Source organism: Eubalaena glacialis, chromosome 11 (genome assembly GCF_028564815.1).
Source record: "Eubalaena glacialis isolate mEubGla1 chromosome 11, mEubGla1.1.hap2.+ XY, whole genome shotgun sequence".
NCBI lineage: Eukaryota > Metazoa > Chordata > Mammalia > Artiodactyla > Balaenidae > Eubalaena > Eubalaena glacialis.
The window spans coordinates 63,297,421-63,312,682 of NC_083726.1; the positions used below are offsets into that span (position 1 = coordinate 63,297,421).

Below are 15,262 nucleotides of genomic sequence, written 5' to 3' on the forward strand. Positions count from 1 at the left end.
CTAGACAAAGGGCTCCTCCAGTGTAGCTATGGCCCAGAATCCCAGCGCCGGTGTTACTTCTCGGCCCAAAGGCCCACACAACCACGCACGCACCCAACCGGCCAAACCCAGGAGTCCTGTCCCCAGGGCTCTCCCTCCCTCTTAGCAAAGGTCAGGAGATAGCCCTCCCTCAGAATCCTGAAAAGATCTTCCAGACCACATCCCAGGTGCTGGCTAGCGTGCTGCCCCCCCCTGAGCGGGACACAGGACAAACAAGGGCCATCCCCACTCCTGGGCTTTCTGTCCCTGGGCCAAAAAGGTCAATACTGCTAGGTGGCCCAGGTGGCCACTGGGACAGGAGGCAAATGAGCAGCCTCTAGACCCTTAGTGATCATAGCCTTCATCGTGCATCATCCCCTTGGGAGCCTCCTGGGGCTGGACAAGCAGGCCAGTGCCTCCTTGGTCCCAGGGGAGGGAGATGGAGGGCAGGAGGACTTTAAGGCCTGCCCCCATTCCTTTGCTCAGGCCCCAGAGGTCAAGGAGAGTTACAGACCAAGGGGAAAGCATAGATTTGAGTCACCAGGGCTCCTGTCCTGACCTTGAGTAAATCAGTCCCCTACCTCCGGGAGATCACACCACCAAAAAGGGATGGAGATGTTACTGAACTGTCCACTAAGGGGAGCTTGCTGCCAACTGGGTGTCCCACAGCCAAGCCAGGGTGGGAGACTGGAGCAGAGCCTGGCTGCAAAAAAGTAGAAAGTCTGGGGAAGCTGGGATGGAGGAAAGACCCTCCCGCCCAGGTCTCCTGAGAACTCCTGTAGCAACCCTGAGCTCGGTTTAAAACAAAGTCACTGTCGGCAAACACCTGACTCAGTCACCTCCCCAGAAGGGATGAGCTGATGGCCTCTAGGAGGAAAAGAAGGTCCCCCAGACTGCAGCAGGCCAGCTAGGGTCACACCTCATCAGGGACTTGCTGAGAATTGGCCTTCCCCATCTCCAAACCCCTGAAAACCTCCTGAGTTCTCCAACTCCCCAGTGCCCCAGAGGTCAAGGGTAGGACATCAGAAAACCCCTCAAGAAATAGCGCATGGCCAAGAGTGGCCTGGAATGAGAAAAACGTGCAAACACTTCCTGGCCATCCTGGCACCTAACTGCTCCAGAACCATGGACAAGACCCCCAGCCCCTTTCTCCCTTAGCACAGCTGCTTATGCACTGCTCATTTAGTTTGGTTAGAACTGGCACCTATGTAACAAAAAGCATTGTAAAATATGGAAGACTACATCAATGAAAAGCACACAATGGAGTTCACTGGTTTTGAGCATGCTTGCCTAGAAATGAGTGAGTTACCAATGTCCTAACAACTGGCGAGGGCCAGCCCAAACTGGAAGAAGTGTTACCGGACACCAGTCTCAAGGTGGCCAATCTCTCTCCAAAGAGAGAAACACCAAATCAAATGAACTTCCTGGTGCAAGTGGGGGCCTGCATGTGCTCTATGAAGACAGAGGAGATATTCTTTGGGGTCATCTGAAGGAAGACCAGATAATATAGAAGGCAGGGACGTCATAGCTTCCTTAGGAAGGGAGGAGAAATAGCACAGTCATATCCGAAAGCAGTAGATCCTGATCTGTGTCCTCATTCATGGGACTGACCATGGTCACACCTGCTTATGTGAATGTCCAACAAAGTACAAAATCAATCAGCTTTAATCCCATCCACCCACTCCCCTCATCTTGGAATACTGCCCTCAACACATACGTGTGTCCTGGCAGGTCTGCTATAAAAGTGTTAATGTTTCAGGGCAGAACACCAGCCAAGGGAGAGATGGCTCAACCCAAACTCACATTCTCGACTTTATTCACCATCCTAGTGACGGCTCCTCTGTACAGTGTAGGAAAGGGGACCCCCACCAGGGGTGCAGAGAGACAGTGTAGGCCGGACTTGACCATCAGTGAAGGTGACAAGGATGACCAGAGACTGGCAACCACACAACAGGAAGCCAGGGGTGGCCCTTCCAAGTCTCATCAAGGACCCGGAGCGGGTTCCAGAGCCCCAAGGGCTAACAGGGCCTACCAGTATGATCCCCAGAAGCCAAGGTCTGCAAGCCATCAAGGAGCGCCCAAGGCCCCAGCGAGGCCTAGAGGGCCAGGGTGTCTTTGATGAGCCTGCGCATGGTGGTGGTGACGGAGGAGCCCAGGGCGTCGGTGATTTGGAAGGAGATCTTGTAGAGGTAGGGCTGCACGTCCCGCAAGCCTGTGTCAAACACGTTGTCCACCTCCGACTGCGTGGGCATCTTGGGCAGGTACTCGTGCCGGTTCATCACCTCCACAATGTTGATGATCTTCTCACAGAGCTTCTCACCCACCTTCTCCCGGCAGATCTGCCGCTCCTGCTCCGTGGCCAGGGCCACCACGTGCACCTTGACCGTCCACACTTCCCAGGGGATGCACTCGTCTGAGAAAGGCCAGCGAGACTTCTTCTTCTGATAGAACTCCAAGGACATCTGCCCCAGCCCATCGCCCCCGGAGTTTCGCAGAGCATCCTGGGGAAGGAGGGGCAAAAGTGAGCAGGCCAAAGCCTCCGAGGGGTTCTCGCTCTGTGAGGGCCTGCTTCCTATGCCCCAGGGAACTGCTCTCCTAGCTTCTTTAGTCCTTCCGGGAGGGCAGGGAATGAGACCCGGAGAGTAAAGGATTCGTGTGAAGTGCCACAGCAAGCTGCCAGCCTAAAACTGAATGGTTCAAGCAAACAAAATCTGTGTGCTCACCCAACTCCTCCAGCTTTGCTCAGAAGTGATGTCTTTAAGCACACATTCTGGGCCAGGCTCTTTACACACACAATCCTGCTCGCTCCTCTCAACAGCTCTGTGCGGCAGGTATGTAACCTCCATTTTACTGAGGCAGAATGAGGCTCAGAGTCACTGGCAAGTCACCCTGCCAAAGTCCCAGGCCAGCGGATGACGGCGCCAGGGTTTGAATCCAGATTGTCTGATTTCAAAATCTTTGCCTTTCAACTTTACAAGAAGGGCCTTCCTTCTCCTTCTACAACTCCGCCCCTTTGGCCCCCATCCTTCAGAAGGTTCTCCAGAATCACCTTCTCTCCAACGTCTCCTTCTCCCCAGGCCAATTAAGCACAATCCTACTTCATTCACTCAATGACAACCTAAACTCACAGCCTCTAAAGGAAAGCCCAGTGATCCTTAAATAGAGAGACAGAAGCCAAGGAACCGAAGGGAGACAGGAGGGGAAGGACAGACCAGACCTGGAGCTTCTCCCTCTTCTCCTCTGAGAAGCCAATGGGGCCACCTGGTCCGATAAATCTGCCTGTCCGCCCCGTGGGGTGTGGCGACCCCACACTCCTCCTCCTAGTGCAGCCGAGACCCTAAAGCACCTTTCCATCTGAGCCAGGGCCAACCCAGAAGGTAAGGATGCCTCCCTCAAGTCCTTAACTGCCCATCAGGAATAAGTCTCTCCTTCACGAACAAACCAAGCTCGTGTGCCCTCAGCTGACAGTAATGACAGCTGCCACTTCTATAATGCTTCCTGTGTGCAGGCTGTCAAGCACTTGACATATCTGACTCATTTAATCCTCATGGTGCATATATACCCCATGAGGTGGGTACAATTTTCATCCTAAGTTTACACACAGGGAAACTGAGGCTGGGAGGAGTGGACTCACTTGGCCAAGGTCACACACGTGCTGGGTGGTAGAGCCTGGCTCCAGAGTCTGTGCTCTTATGAGTCCACTGTGTTCCACGTGCCGCTCATAGGCATCTGGAGGACAGAGGGCTAAGTACCGCTGCCTCCCTTTGAAGGGGCACTGGGAAACTCTTATGAACTTGCCCTTTCTGGCCTTGGAGGAATGGGGGTGGGGAGCCCACTGTGGCCTGGGAGAGGGTCCACCCCCTGCAAGGATCACACCTCTGTGGAATGGAAGTCAGACAGACAACCCTCCTCCTCTGACCTCAGGGAACACCTTAAGAGAAATTGCCTTGGTGACTTTAAAATTTAAAAATACGCACTCATTGAAATAGTGAAACACTGCAACACTGAATGAAGACCAAAAAAAAATCACGCCTCCATTCCCACCCCGAGGTGGCCTACATTAGCAGACTGGCGTGTCCCTTCCACCTTTCCCCTCGCCCCTACAGGCACACACAGACACGTGCCACGCTGCCCAAGAGACACTCCACTTGGATGCCCACTGCCTGAGCCCAGCAACCCTCCCTCTCAGGGAGTTTCATATAAGAAAGGCCCAAATGCGGAAGCAGAAGCAGAGGGCTATCAGTAGAGAGAACTGCAGGGTCAGAGAGAAGGTCAAGAGCACAGGGGCAATGATGACCCCAGGGGCCCTGACCGCCAATGCTACGAGGGCTTCCTGCTCTGCTGCCTTGTATTTTTACGAGGTCCCCTCACCTCCCCGCCCCCCACCAAGCCCTCCTCACCCACAGAAGCTCTGAAAGTGCCTGTTCCTTAGAACCTGAAAGAACTGGACAAGTACACCCAGGAAGGGCAAGCTGTTCCAGCAGCAAGCCGGGCCGGGGCGGGGCGGGGACGACACTCAGGGGCCACCTGCTGTCCATTGCGCCCCACCTTACCCTGAACTCCCCGACGACCTTGCGCAGGGCGCGGTCCAGCTCCTCAGAGGAGACGCGCACGTAGGTGAAGTCGATGAAGTCGCAGTCAACGTCCTGGGTGCCCACGGTGCCGATGGAGTAGGTGCCCTCCTTCTTGTAGTGGAACTTGCCGGTGCTGCGGTGCAGGAGCACCGTGTGCAGCACGGCCAGCATGGCCTCCTCCACCTGCCGCCCCTCCACCGACACCTCCAGCACCTCCGAGCGACAGTTCATCTTGTAGCCGGTGGCCCACGCTGGGGTCGGGGACGAGAGTAAAGACGGGGGAGCTTCGCCCCACGCGGGGACCGCCCTGCAAAAGGAGCCAGTTCAGATGTGGACACCTTCTGCACGATCTGCGTGTCACCTGTTCACTTCCTTCCAGGCCCAGCCCAGCCCCTGCCGCCGCAGCCCGTCTCTGCACTGCGCATGTGCTGGCAGAGAATCACAGACTCTCGGGATCAGAGAAGGGGAGAGCCTCAAAGTTACCAGTCCAAACAACCGGCCCAGGCCTGAATTCCATGACGGTATGCAGTGCAGTTTACAGCAAATGCTCACTGTGCAACACCTGTCAGCCCCTGCCCTTGAGAAGCTGCCAGGATGGAGGAGAGACAGGCAGGTAAACATTACCAGAGTGGTGAGACTACACGGTGGGAATAAGAAGAAAAGGAAGATTGGAATCTGATTTCCTGGGATCTTGAATGACCAGATTAAGGCATCTGGACTCTGTCCCGAGGGCAGTGAAGAGTCAATGCATCACCATCCAACACTGAATCTGTGCATCAGAAAGTTAACTCTGGTTGACAAGCAAAGAATGGCTCGTCACTATTTTGGGGTCACAGACTGCTCTGAGAAGTCAGTGAAAGCTAAGAAGACTGGACTTGAAAACCTGACTGACACATACACACCAAATCTCACGTTTCCATCCACAGACTGAGGTAAAAACTTGCCAATTTAAGGCAGAAAGGGCTGGGCAAGGAGTCCAGTTAGAGGCCACTACAGCAGTGACAGTTACAGAGACAGTGCAATGGGATACGGGAGAGTGAAGTACAGAGTGTGGGGTTTTCACGTCCAAAGGGCCTGGGTCTGAATCCCAGCTCTCCTACATCTTGCTCTGTGACCTTAAGCAAATCATTCAACCTCTGAGTCTATTTTCTTATCTGTAAATTTGGATCGTTATGAGGATTAAATAAAATAACACATGTAAAACACAGTAGAATAGTGGTTAAGAGCAGTGACTCTAAAGCCAGACGGCCTGGGTTGGAACCCCAGCTCTGCCAACTGCTCACTGTGTGATCTTGGGCAAGCTGCCTCACCCCTATGTGCCTCAGTTTCCCCAATCCATAAAAAGAGCATAGTCACAATAGCTACCTTGAAAGGGTCGTCTCAAGGACAGGATGAGTAAGTATCTGTAAAGCACTTAAAGCAGTTCCTGACAAGTAGTATTAGCTGCTATAATTATTTCATTGTCATTGATGAGAGATGACGCAAGGCTACAGGACAGGACTGGTAGAGGGAGTGGGAAGGAAAGAAGAGACTTGAGGGCTTCTCTGGTGGCACAGTGGTTAAGAATCCGCCTGCTAATGCAGGGGACACGGGTTCAAGCCCTGGTCCGGGAAGATCCCACATGCCGCGGAGCAATGAAGCCCGTGCGCCACAACTACTGAGCCTGTGCTCTAGAGCCCGTGATACACAACTACCGAGCCCGTGAGCCACAACTACTGAAGCCCATGCGCCTAGAGCCCGTGCTCCGCAACAAGAGAAGCCACCGCAATGAGAAGCCCACTCACCGCAACCAAGTGTAGCCCCTGCTCGCCACAACTAGAGAAAGCCCGCGCGCAGCAAAGAAGACCCAACACAGCCAAAAATAAAAAAATAAATTTTAAAAATTAAAAAAAAAAGAACAGACTTGAGAACCAGAACTTCATCAGTAACTGAATATAAGCCCAGCAGGAGAGGGATCACTCAAATTTCTTAGCTGAGAGGGTTCAGCCTACACACCTCCCCTGACAGAGAATTCACTACCTCTCCCAGCAGGCCATTCCGTCTTTTCAAAGCTCTATGCAGTGATTCCCTCTATGGAAGGAATCTGTTTCTTAGTGCTTCAAACCACTAAGCTTAGTTTTGATATCAAGAGCTACACACAGAATAAGTCTCACCCTTTTTCCACAAAAGAGCCTTTCGGATATTTAAAGGCAACTCTTCCATCACCCCCTTACCCCCCCGTCTACAGGTTAAAGGTCTCCAGTCCCCATAAACATGCCAGCTTGACATCACATCTTATATCCTCAGGTCTGGCAGCTCTCTTCAAAGTGTATTGGTTTATCTCTTTGTCCCTGAAGACAGGGCAGCAGTCCATGGACTGCTGAGAGATCAAGCTGGCTCTGCCTCTCGCTTGGCAATCAGCCCAGGACTACCTGTATTATCAGTTATCTTTTCACAGGTGTCAATCTTGACTGATCTCTCCAACTAGGCAGACAATTCCTTGAGGGCAGGGACTGTATCCTAGTCATCACTGGAATCACAGTATACCTGATTCCTAGTACAAAGTGACTGCTCAATTCATCCTGATGCAGGAATTGTTGCTGGGTTGGTTCTCTAGTCTAACTCCATCCAGCAATTTCCATTTAAAGATTCCCAGCTCTGGTCCAGCTCCCCTTTCTTCCACAAACCCCCTCTTGTATCCCCCGCAAACCTTCAAACAGGCCATCCATCTCTTCACTTTTGCCCCAAACCCAGGCTCTTCCCTCATTCTCAGCGCTACTCTAGACTCCACTTCTTCAGGAAGGCAATACTAACCAACCTCAGCCTCCTTCCCAACGCGGCCACCTTTGGTCTGTGATGAGCTTGTCTGCTCCCTCACCCCCGACCCCGGTGAGCAGGGGACTTCTCCAAGGCAGGGCCTGGGAAGTCTCGTCCCTTCGGTGTCCCCAAGGCCCAGATCTGCAGAGCACACGGGCAGAGGCTGACTGATGCCTTCTCTGAGTCAGGCCGGAGCCCAGGGTACCCCCATCCTCACCTTATGCGGAGAGGCTGGAGCGCGGGTCCCTCAGGCTGGATCTTGCCCTTCCTCCTCCTCAGGCACAGGTACGCCCTCCGCAGGTGCGATCTCCGCAGGTACGCCGCAAACTCCGCGCGCCCGATGAGCCGCAAGAAACGGGCTGAACGCAAAAACACACAGTTATTCGGCTCCGCATCAAGAAACCCCGGCCGGACGCAGGAAGGACTTCCCGTCCGAGTCGCGTTTCTCCAGCCACCAGTCCCGGCGAACCTCCACGGTCCAGGGCTACGCGGGAGGAGCGGACTCCTCCAGGTCTCGGGAGCGGCGCCCCGCGCCCAGCCTGGCCGGTCCCGGGAGTTCGAGGCGCGCCCGCGCTCGCACAGGAGAAGGGGGCACTCGGCTAGAACGGTCCCCCACCTCCCCGAATCGCCGTCCTGGACCTTCGGGCCACGCAACAGCCCTCCCCGCGGGCGCCAGATCACCTCGGCAGGAGGCGGTGCCGGCGCCGGAAGCCCTGACCCTCCTCTGCGAGCCTGGCCGGTCCCACCTGCTCCATCGGCCTCCGGCGGGGGCGCGAGCAGGGCTGGCCGAGCCCTGACACTAGTGCAGCTACCCAGATCGTTCTACCTCCACTCCAGAGGACAAATAGAATCATACGCTGCTCTATAATTTGAAAGCTACCTTTTTCTGGATTATCTGTCGGCTTTTAAGATTTGATGGTAAGAAGTATCCCCCTCATTTGGACGAGTCCATTCACTCCCACCACCGAGGATGTTGTGTTTCGGCTGGAACAATTCACTTCCGCCATAGAGATTAGAGGGAAGGAAGGGCCTGATGGGCTCTGTGCTGCCTCCCTTGGCCGAGAGTAGTCATCGACGGCGAGCCACCCCTGGAACGGAGCCCCAAGTCCGGGCTCAGAGTACTGGAAGGGGCATCGATCCCCCAAGATGAGGGGCATGCCATTTGGAGAGGTGCCCTGGAGAAGAGCTCAAACCAGTGTTCTGAGTGAATGGCAAAACTTTAGCTTGTTCAATGTGCATGATAGACAAGATCCCCGACCCCACAAAGATGCTGGACAAAGGGGCTTAACCTTACTCCGTTATCTTCACACAGGAGCACTTCTTGGTGCTCTGCCATGACGGATCTGGTGACATTTCTTGTAAAGCTTGTAATTCTGCCATTGCCTCTGTGTCTGCCTCTTGATGTCATTCATCCATTCTGATTTTCTCCTCTATAAATGGGGTCTGGGGAAGGAGAAAGCTGCCTGCTTTACAGACCAGCATCCTCTTCTAGAGCCTGGACTTAACCAGAAGGGAATCAGAATAAAATATTGAGAGGGGAGGATCTGTAAGGAGCCAAAGGAGGGGGACCCAGGGAGGTTAGAACCAGCCCCGGGGAGGGGGAAGAAACAGAGCCTAGGGACTTCCCTGGCGGCCCAGTGGTTAAGACTTCCCACTTCCACCGCAGGGGGCGCAGGTTCGATCGCTGGTGGGGGAACTAAGACCCTGCATGCCGTGTGACCAAAAACAAAAAACAGAGCCTAACTTCCAGAGACTGCCAGTGAGTGAGGGGAGTGAATGACCGCTCTCTGTCCCCTGACACACTCATCTCAGGGCCCTTCACTGCCACTGTCCTGACATCCCCATCATCACCACTGCCAGTCACCGAGCTTTCCAAGGTACCACACCAGCACTTCACATGCACTAGTGTGTTGATTTCTCCAACTGCCTTTGAAAGTAAATACAGGTTCCCCCCAATTTACAGATAATGAAACTGAGGCTCAGTGATATGTAGTGATGTGCTGTGATGGCTAATGTTATGTCTCAACTCGACTGTGCCACAGAGTGCCCAGACATTTGGTCAAACATTATTCTGAGTGTGTCTTTGAGGGTCTTTCTGGAAGAGATTAACATTTGAATGCAGACTTAGTAAAGCAGATTACCTTCCCTAAGGAGGGTGGGCCCCATCCAATCAGTTGACGGCCTGAATAGAATAAAAGGTTCTGACCCTCCCTGACTGCTTTCAAGATGGGACATCAGACTTGAAGTGAACTATCTGCTCCTCCTGGGCCTCGAGCCTGCCCGCATTTGGAATCGCACCATCGGCTCTCCTGGATCTCCAGCTTGCTGACTGTAGATCTTGGGACCTGTCAGCTCCCATAATCACATGAGCCAATTCCTCATAATATATCTCTTTCTATATATACACATCCTATTGGATCTCTTTCTCTGGAAAACCCTGACTAATACACTTGCCAAAGCCACACAGCTACTCTTTCCTCATTCTGCCAGTCTTTTTACCCACTCTCCTCCCTCCACACCTCACCTTGTCCCTGGAGCCTTTCCTGCCTGAGCCCCCTCACCTATCTTATCTCACATCCAGACACTGGCCAATCCTTGCCTCCTCGTACCTCCCTGAATCCTTACAGGGCCATTCTCATCGCAACTCTGACCCTGAGTCCTACACACAGCTGGGTGGTCCTGTCAGGGAGCAAGGGTCTCAGCCCAAAAAAATGAGGCTGTGTGGAATGAATTCTCCCGTCCTATGCCACTACTCCTGATGACCCAGATGGGATCATTCAATCTTGCCACACCTGTGTAACTGTCCCCATGCCAGGCCGATGTCCTACCAAGGGGGACAAGTCACAATCCTGGCCCTCCAGGAACTCAGAGTCTCACAGAGGAAATGGACCAGAAGTTGCCCCTGGGTGAGAAAACACAACCAATGGTATGAAAAATGGCAGCAGGCTTTGCAGGGGCCAGAAGGGGCCAGGATGGAAGCCACTGCTGTCATCCCAGAAAGATGCCTGTGGCCTGGAATAGAAAGTGACACATTCAGAGTGAAGAGGAGTCCCAAGCCCTGCTCTCAGCAAGCTGGGAGGTGACTGGGCACCAGTGGAAAACCAGGACGACTGCAGAGAGCACACAACAGCAACCTGAGGAGATGGACAAGAAGGGGGCTTGGCAGTTCCAGGAAGAAGTGGGGCTGCAGGGAATTATGCTGGGGAGGCTTCCTGGAGAAGGAGACAGAAAAGAGCTGGAGAAAGAGGTCTCACTGAGGGCTGAGGGTGGGAACTGAGAGTTCTGAGGCAGGACAGGCCAGGACAGAGGGAGCTGACTTCTCAGCCAGAGTCACGGCCAGCCAGTCAGACAGGCGACTGGCGAAGGCCCTCTGAGGCACATCTGCAGCAAAGGCTTTGTGGAGGGACCTCGAAGGCCAACCCAAGACCTTGGGAGTAGGCAGCTGGCTTCGCATGGCGAGTGTGGCCTCGGATGGCCCCGCCCCATCCTAGTGCGCCCAGGGGAGAGCTGAGCCCTGAAGCTGGCCCTGCAGGCCACCCCCAGCCACTCCAGAGCTGACCCCAGTGCGTCACAGGGAGTGACTCAAGCCTCTGCAGCAACAATGAGTGGGACTGACGTCAGGCTGGGGGCCCCTGACAGTGGCCAGCTTGGCTGTGTAGCCGGCACCCTGCCTGCTGACCCTCTAATCTGAGCCAAGCCACAGGGGCGATGAGGACCAGCTGTCCCCTTCTGACATCTGCCCCCTGGGATCCTGGGCAGGGGTTGCTCCACCTCCCACCCTTTCTGGATGTCACTCCCAGCCCCACCTCTTCCAAGGCAGAGGAAACGGCTGGGCGGATGAGAGAGTGGCAGAGAGCATGAGAAAGAGGTGGCTCCCAGCCCAGTCTCATCAGGCAGCCTCTAGACCTGGGCTGGGTGGGAGGTGGCACATCTGCTGCCCTTTCCCCTGGGATACATGGGGCTCTGTCCTTCTGTGATGGGGAAGGGTGGTGTGCCTCCTTCTCTGAGAAGATCTACGTGTTTGTCTCTCTGGCCAAGCTGGGGTGGTGCTTTATTTCTGTGTCCTGCCGGGGTACGGGGTCAATCTCTCCTTCCTGCGAGGTCTGTGCCTCTGTTCCTTTGGGAAGTGTGTGCGTATCTGTTGTTCTTTGGGGCAGAGGATTCTGCGAGGCTATCCTTGCAAAAGAAGAGGGCTGTTTACCCACCCTTGGTAAGGGAGTCTCTCCACCTACTCCTGGGGGGCTGCTTTTCTGTCCCAGGTTTCCTATCGGGTGGGGTCACCTCTGTAGCTATCCTCATGGTACCCCAGTTACCTGGGATGGGGTCCAGGTCTGCTGCTTGGGCTACCCCAAGACTGGGCGGGAGCCCGGGTGGCGGCCCTTTCCCTCTGATGTTCCTTGACTAGGGCAGCGACAGTCAGCACCCTGCCCGCCCGGCTCGCAGCTGGGCACTGCTCCCTGCTAACGCAGCATGTACTGAGACAGGCTCCCCCTGCACTCCCCTCCCCAGCCCAGCTGCCACCCCCGGCCCTCACAGCCGAGCTGGCATGATTTATGGTCCTGAGCCAGCACCTGGGTGAGACCTTGAGGAGACCTCAAGTGGCCCCCTGGCCTGGCAGGGTCAGGGCCCAGCAGGAGGCAAAGGGGAACCAGGGTGGTGGGCAGGATGGCCGGAGCATGGGCCTAGGGGTGGGGGATGGGAGGCAGACGCTGAGGCCAGAGCCTCCAGGGCCCCAGAGCCCTCAGAGTCCAGCTGGGGACCCTGGAATGTGCCTCCCGCCCTCAGAATGTCCCCAGCTGTGTGGGGAAGGGGATATTGAAGGGGTGGAGGGGGGTTTCCTCAGCCTTGCACTCCTTCCTGCCCTTCCCACAGGGGGCTGGACGTTTCCAAGTCCCACTAGGCAGCCTAGGCCTTACCCAAACAGCCCCCAGCCCAGGGGCCAGGGCAGGGCTGGCAGCGGCCTGAGCCTGAAGCAGGGAGGAGCAGCGGTTTGGGGCTCCAGGGAGAGCAGAGCAGCCGCCGGCTGAGCTGTGGGGCTGCAAGGCCAGGCCCGGACAGGGAGGCAAGGCGGACGGACGGAGGCGCATCCCTTCAGCCTCATGTTCTGAGAAGGCCCAGCAGCCCTGGGGTCACTGCTAAAGTCAGGGGCTCGGTGGGGCTGGGGGCGTCCAGATTTAAGCTAAAACACACTGGGAATCCTCAGACCCAGCTCTCACGTGAGGGGACCCAGCAGTGCCCTCAGCCAGAACAGGCCCAACACAGCTGCCTCACGGCCACGGAAGGACATCGCTAGACCTGCGGACCGTCCAGCCACCACACAGCAGCCTCCCACCTCTGACAGGCTCTCACAGGCTTCCCTCTGCAGCCACAGAGCCGTCTACCCCCCAGCCCGGCGCATGGACACTCAGAGCAACCGTGCAGTATCGTACAGCTCAAGTACCGGCTGGTTGCCTGTGACCTTCAGAAGCTTCTCGACTTCCTTGAGGCCGACCCTCACCACCTAGCTCCATAACCACGTCTGGGTGTAGGACGGCTTCCCCCATCCCAGGCCCCAGTGAAGGGCCATTGGCCCCTGCTCAGAGCCTAGACCTCAGAGCTATGGCCCCAGTCACCGAGCCACCTCCAGACTGGGGAGGGGGCCAGGGCCTCTAGGCACAGGGCCCTGCGTGGGTGGGGTGTGGGGAGACAGGGAGGTAGGCTTCCTGGGTCTCCTGTGAGGACAAACAGCGGGATTTGAGGCCTTGGAAAATCCCGCCTGGGATTCCAGGCCCTGCCGGCGTCACTGCCTTTTGACTATTGTCCCCGACGGAAACGGCCCAGCCCCCGGGCCGCAGGGACAGAGCGGCCATTGTGAGGCCCCACCAGGCTCAATGCCCCCTTGTTCGCCCTCCTGGCCCCTAGCAAGAGTCAGAGGCCAGTTCTTCCAGTTGCTGGTTGGAAAGAAAAGGCCTGCCTGCAGGCTCCAGCCCTTGGGCAGGGCAGGGCAGGGCAGGGCAGGGCTGGAGAAATCAGCCCCCCACCCCGTACCCCAATTGCCAGAGTCCTGGAAAGGAGCCACCATCCATGGAGCTTCTTTCATTTACAAGGACAAGGAGACCTAGTGGTTAAGTAGTTAGACCCATCCAGCTCAGCCACTTAGAAGTCAAGTGACCTTGAGAAAGTCATTTCCTTTCCTCTGAAATGAATTCTCCTCTTTGGTAAAAACAATAGCTATTATTTATTGGGTGCCTGCTACATGGCAGGCACTGTTGGAAACAGTTTGTATACATTCATTCATGTAATCACTATTAGCAACTTTGTGAAATAGGTACAACTAATTTCCCCATTTATAGATGAAAACACTGAGGCACAGAAAGGTAAAGTGACTTGCCCAAAATCGCACAGCTAGGAAGAGCTGGAGCCAAGATTTAAAGCCGGGTAGTCTGGTTCTGGAGTCCTCGCTCTTTACCACTCTGCTGTGTTGCACGCTTTCCTTACAGTGTGGTATCGAGGGCTAGAAATAACAAATATCATATGAAAAGAACTTGGTGGATGATAAAGCATAATATGTGGTAGCTACTGTCATCACTATGGGGCCTAGATATCTATAGGGACCAAGATTCTCCACTGCCCCGGCCCATTCCCGACCCCTGGCCCCTCCTCAAACACCTTTTGCCTTCCCCAGGGGCCTGCCCTGTCTTTGCCAAAGAGTGATCCAAAGGGAGAGGGACTCAGTCCAGCCACAGCTGGTGGGGGACTTCCCAGCAAGCTCTGCTCCTAACCAGAGTACTGCCACCTGACTCACCTCCGTGCGGAACAGACAGGAAACCAAGGCTCAGTGAGGGGCTTCTCAGAGAGCAGCGTGGAGCTGGGGGCAGGGCTGAGAACAGAAGCAGATCTCCCAACCACCCCACCCCTAGCCCCACCTTGCCAGGTGCTGGTGCTGTGACACAGGCTCACTCACGAGCTCTGGCGGGGGTGCCAGGGATGCACGCTTGGAAGTCCACACACTGCTGGCCGTGGCAGTCATCATGCACAGGGCCCAGGACTCCCCAGCCCACCCCACATGGACCCTTCAGAACAGAACGTGAGCAAGGGCAGGTGGCTGGGGACTCCTTGGGGAACCTGCAGACTGGGGCTGGAGTACCAGGGAAGGCCCTTGATTCGGTCCTACTGCAGAGCAGAGCCCTATTTTGTTCGACTTCCATCCAGCAGGGGCTGCCCTCATCCAGCCAGTTCCTAGGGGCTGTGGAGGTAGAGGTTCAGGGGTCCTGGGCCAAGGGCCCTCCTGGGTCATGAGGCTGGAAGGGCACTGAGAGCAGGGAAAGGGGCCGGACCCCGCGTGGCTACCTTGGGCCTCGGGTTAGGGTCAGGCTACATTCATGTTTCTCGAAAGAGTGGCCTCCAGGCCTCCAGCCTCACAAACACCTGGGTGCTGGGTAAAAGTAGAGCTCCATGAGCCCCACCCCGTCAAATCCGAGTCTTCGGGGTAGAGCCTAGGAAGTTTTTTTTTGTTTTTTAAAGAATCAATTTTATTTATTTTTGGTTGCATTGGGTCTTTGTTGCTGCATGCAGGCTTTCTCTAGTTGCGGCAAGCAGGGGCTACTCTTCGTTGCAGCGCACGGGCTTCTCATTGCGGTGGCTTCTCCTGTTGCGGAGCATGGGCTCTAGGTGCGCGGGCTTCAGTAGTTGTGGCACGTGGGCTCAGTAGTTGTGGCACGTGGGCTCAGTAGTTGTGGCACGCAGTCTCAGTAGTTGTGGCGCACGGGCTTAGTTGCTCCGCGGCATGTGGGATCTTCCTGGACCAGGGCTCGAATCCGTGTCCCCTGCATTGGCAGGCGGATTCTTAACCACTGCACTGCCAGGGAAGTCCCTAGGAATTTGCATTTTAAGCC

The 15,262-nt window shown here is 55.5% G+C and overlaps 1 protein-coding gene across 3 annotated transcripts; it reads right to left on the reverse strand.

Annotated features, from left to right (window-relative positions):
- Window positions 1–1,817: 1,817 nt before the first annotated feature.
- Window positions 1,818–8,091, reverse strand: ATG101 (autophagy related 101). Of its 3 annotated transcripts, none has more exons than XM_061205089.1 (4): window positions 7,858–8,091; window positions 7,606–7,747; window positions 4,572–4,899; window positions 1,818–2,519 (listed from the first exon to the last, which is right to left on the reverse strand). In XM_061205089.1, the coding sequence occupies exons 3-4, from the start codon at window positions 4,821–4,823 to the stop codon at window positions 2,115–2,117; spliced, it is 657 nt and encodes a 218-aa protein (XP_061061072.1). In that variant the 5' UTR covers window positions 4,824–4,899; window positions 7,606–7,747; window positions 7,858–8,091; the 3' UTR covers window positions 1,818–2,114. The 3 variants fall into 3 exon arrangements, with proteins under 3 accessions (XP_061061072.1, XP_061061073.1, XP_061061071.1); XM_061205090.1 differs by having other exon boundaries at window positions 8,005–8,088; XM_061205088.1 differs by having other exon boundaries at window positions 7,606–8,091.
- Between the last annotated feature and the right edge of the window lie 7,171 nt (window positions 8,092–15,262).

Coding starts and splice junctions, on each gene's coding strand:
- ATG101 (XM_061205089.1), bottom strand. CDS start 4,823: ATGAACTGTCGCTCGGAGGTGCTGGAGGTGTCGGTGGAGGGGCGGCAG. Junction 2,520..4,571: donor AGGTCGTCGGGGAGTTCAGG/GTAAGGTGGGGC, acceptor CTCCTTCCCCAG/GATGCTCTGCGAAACTCCGG.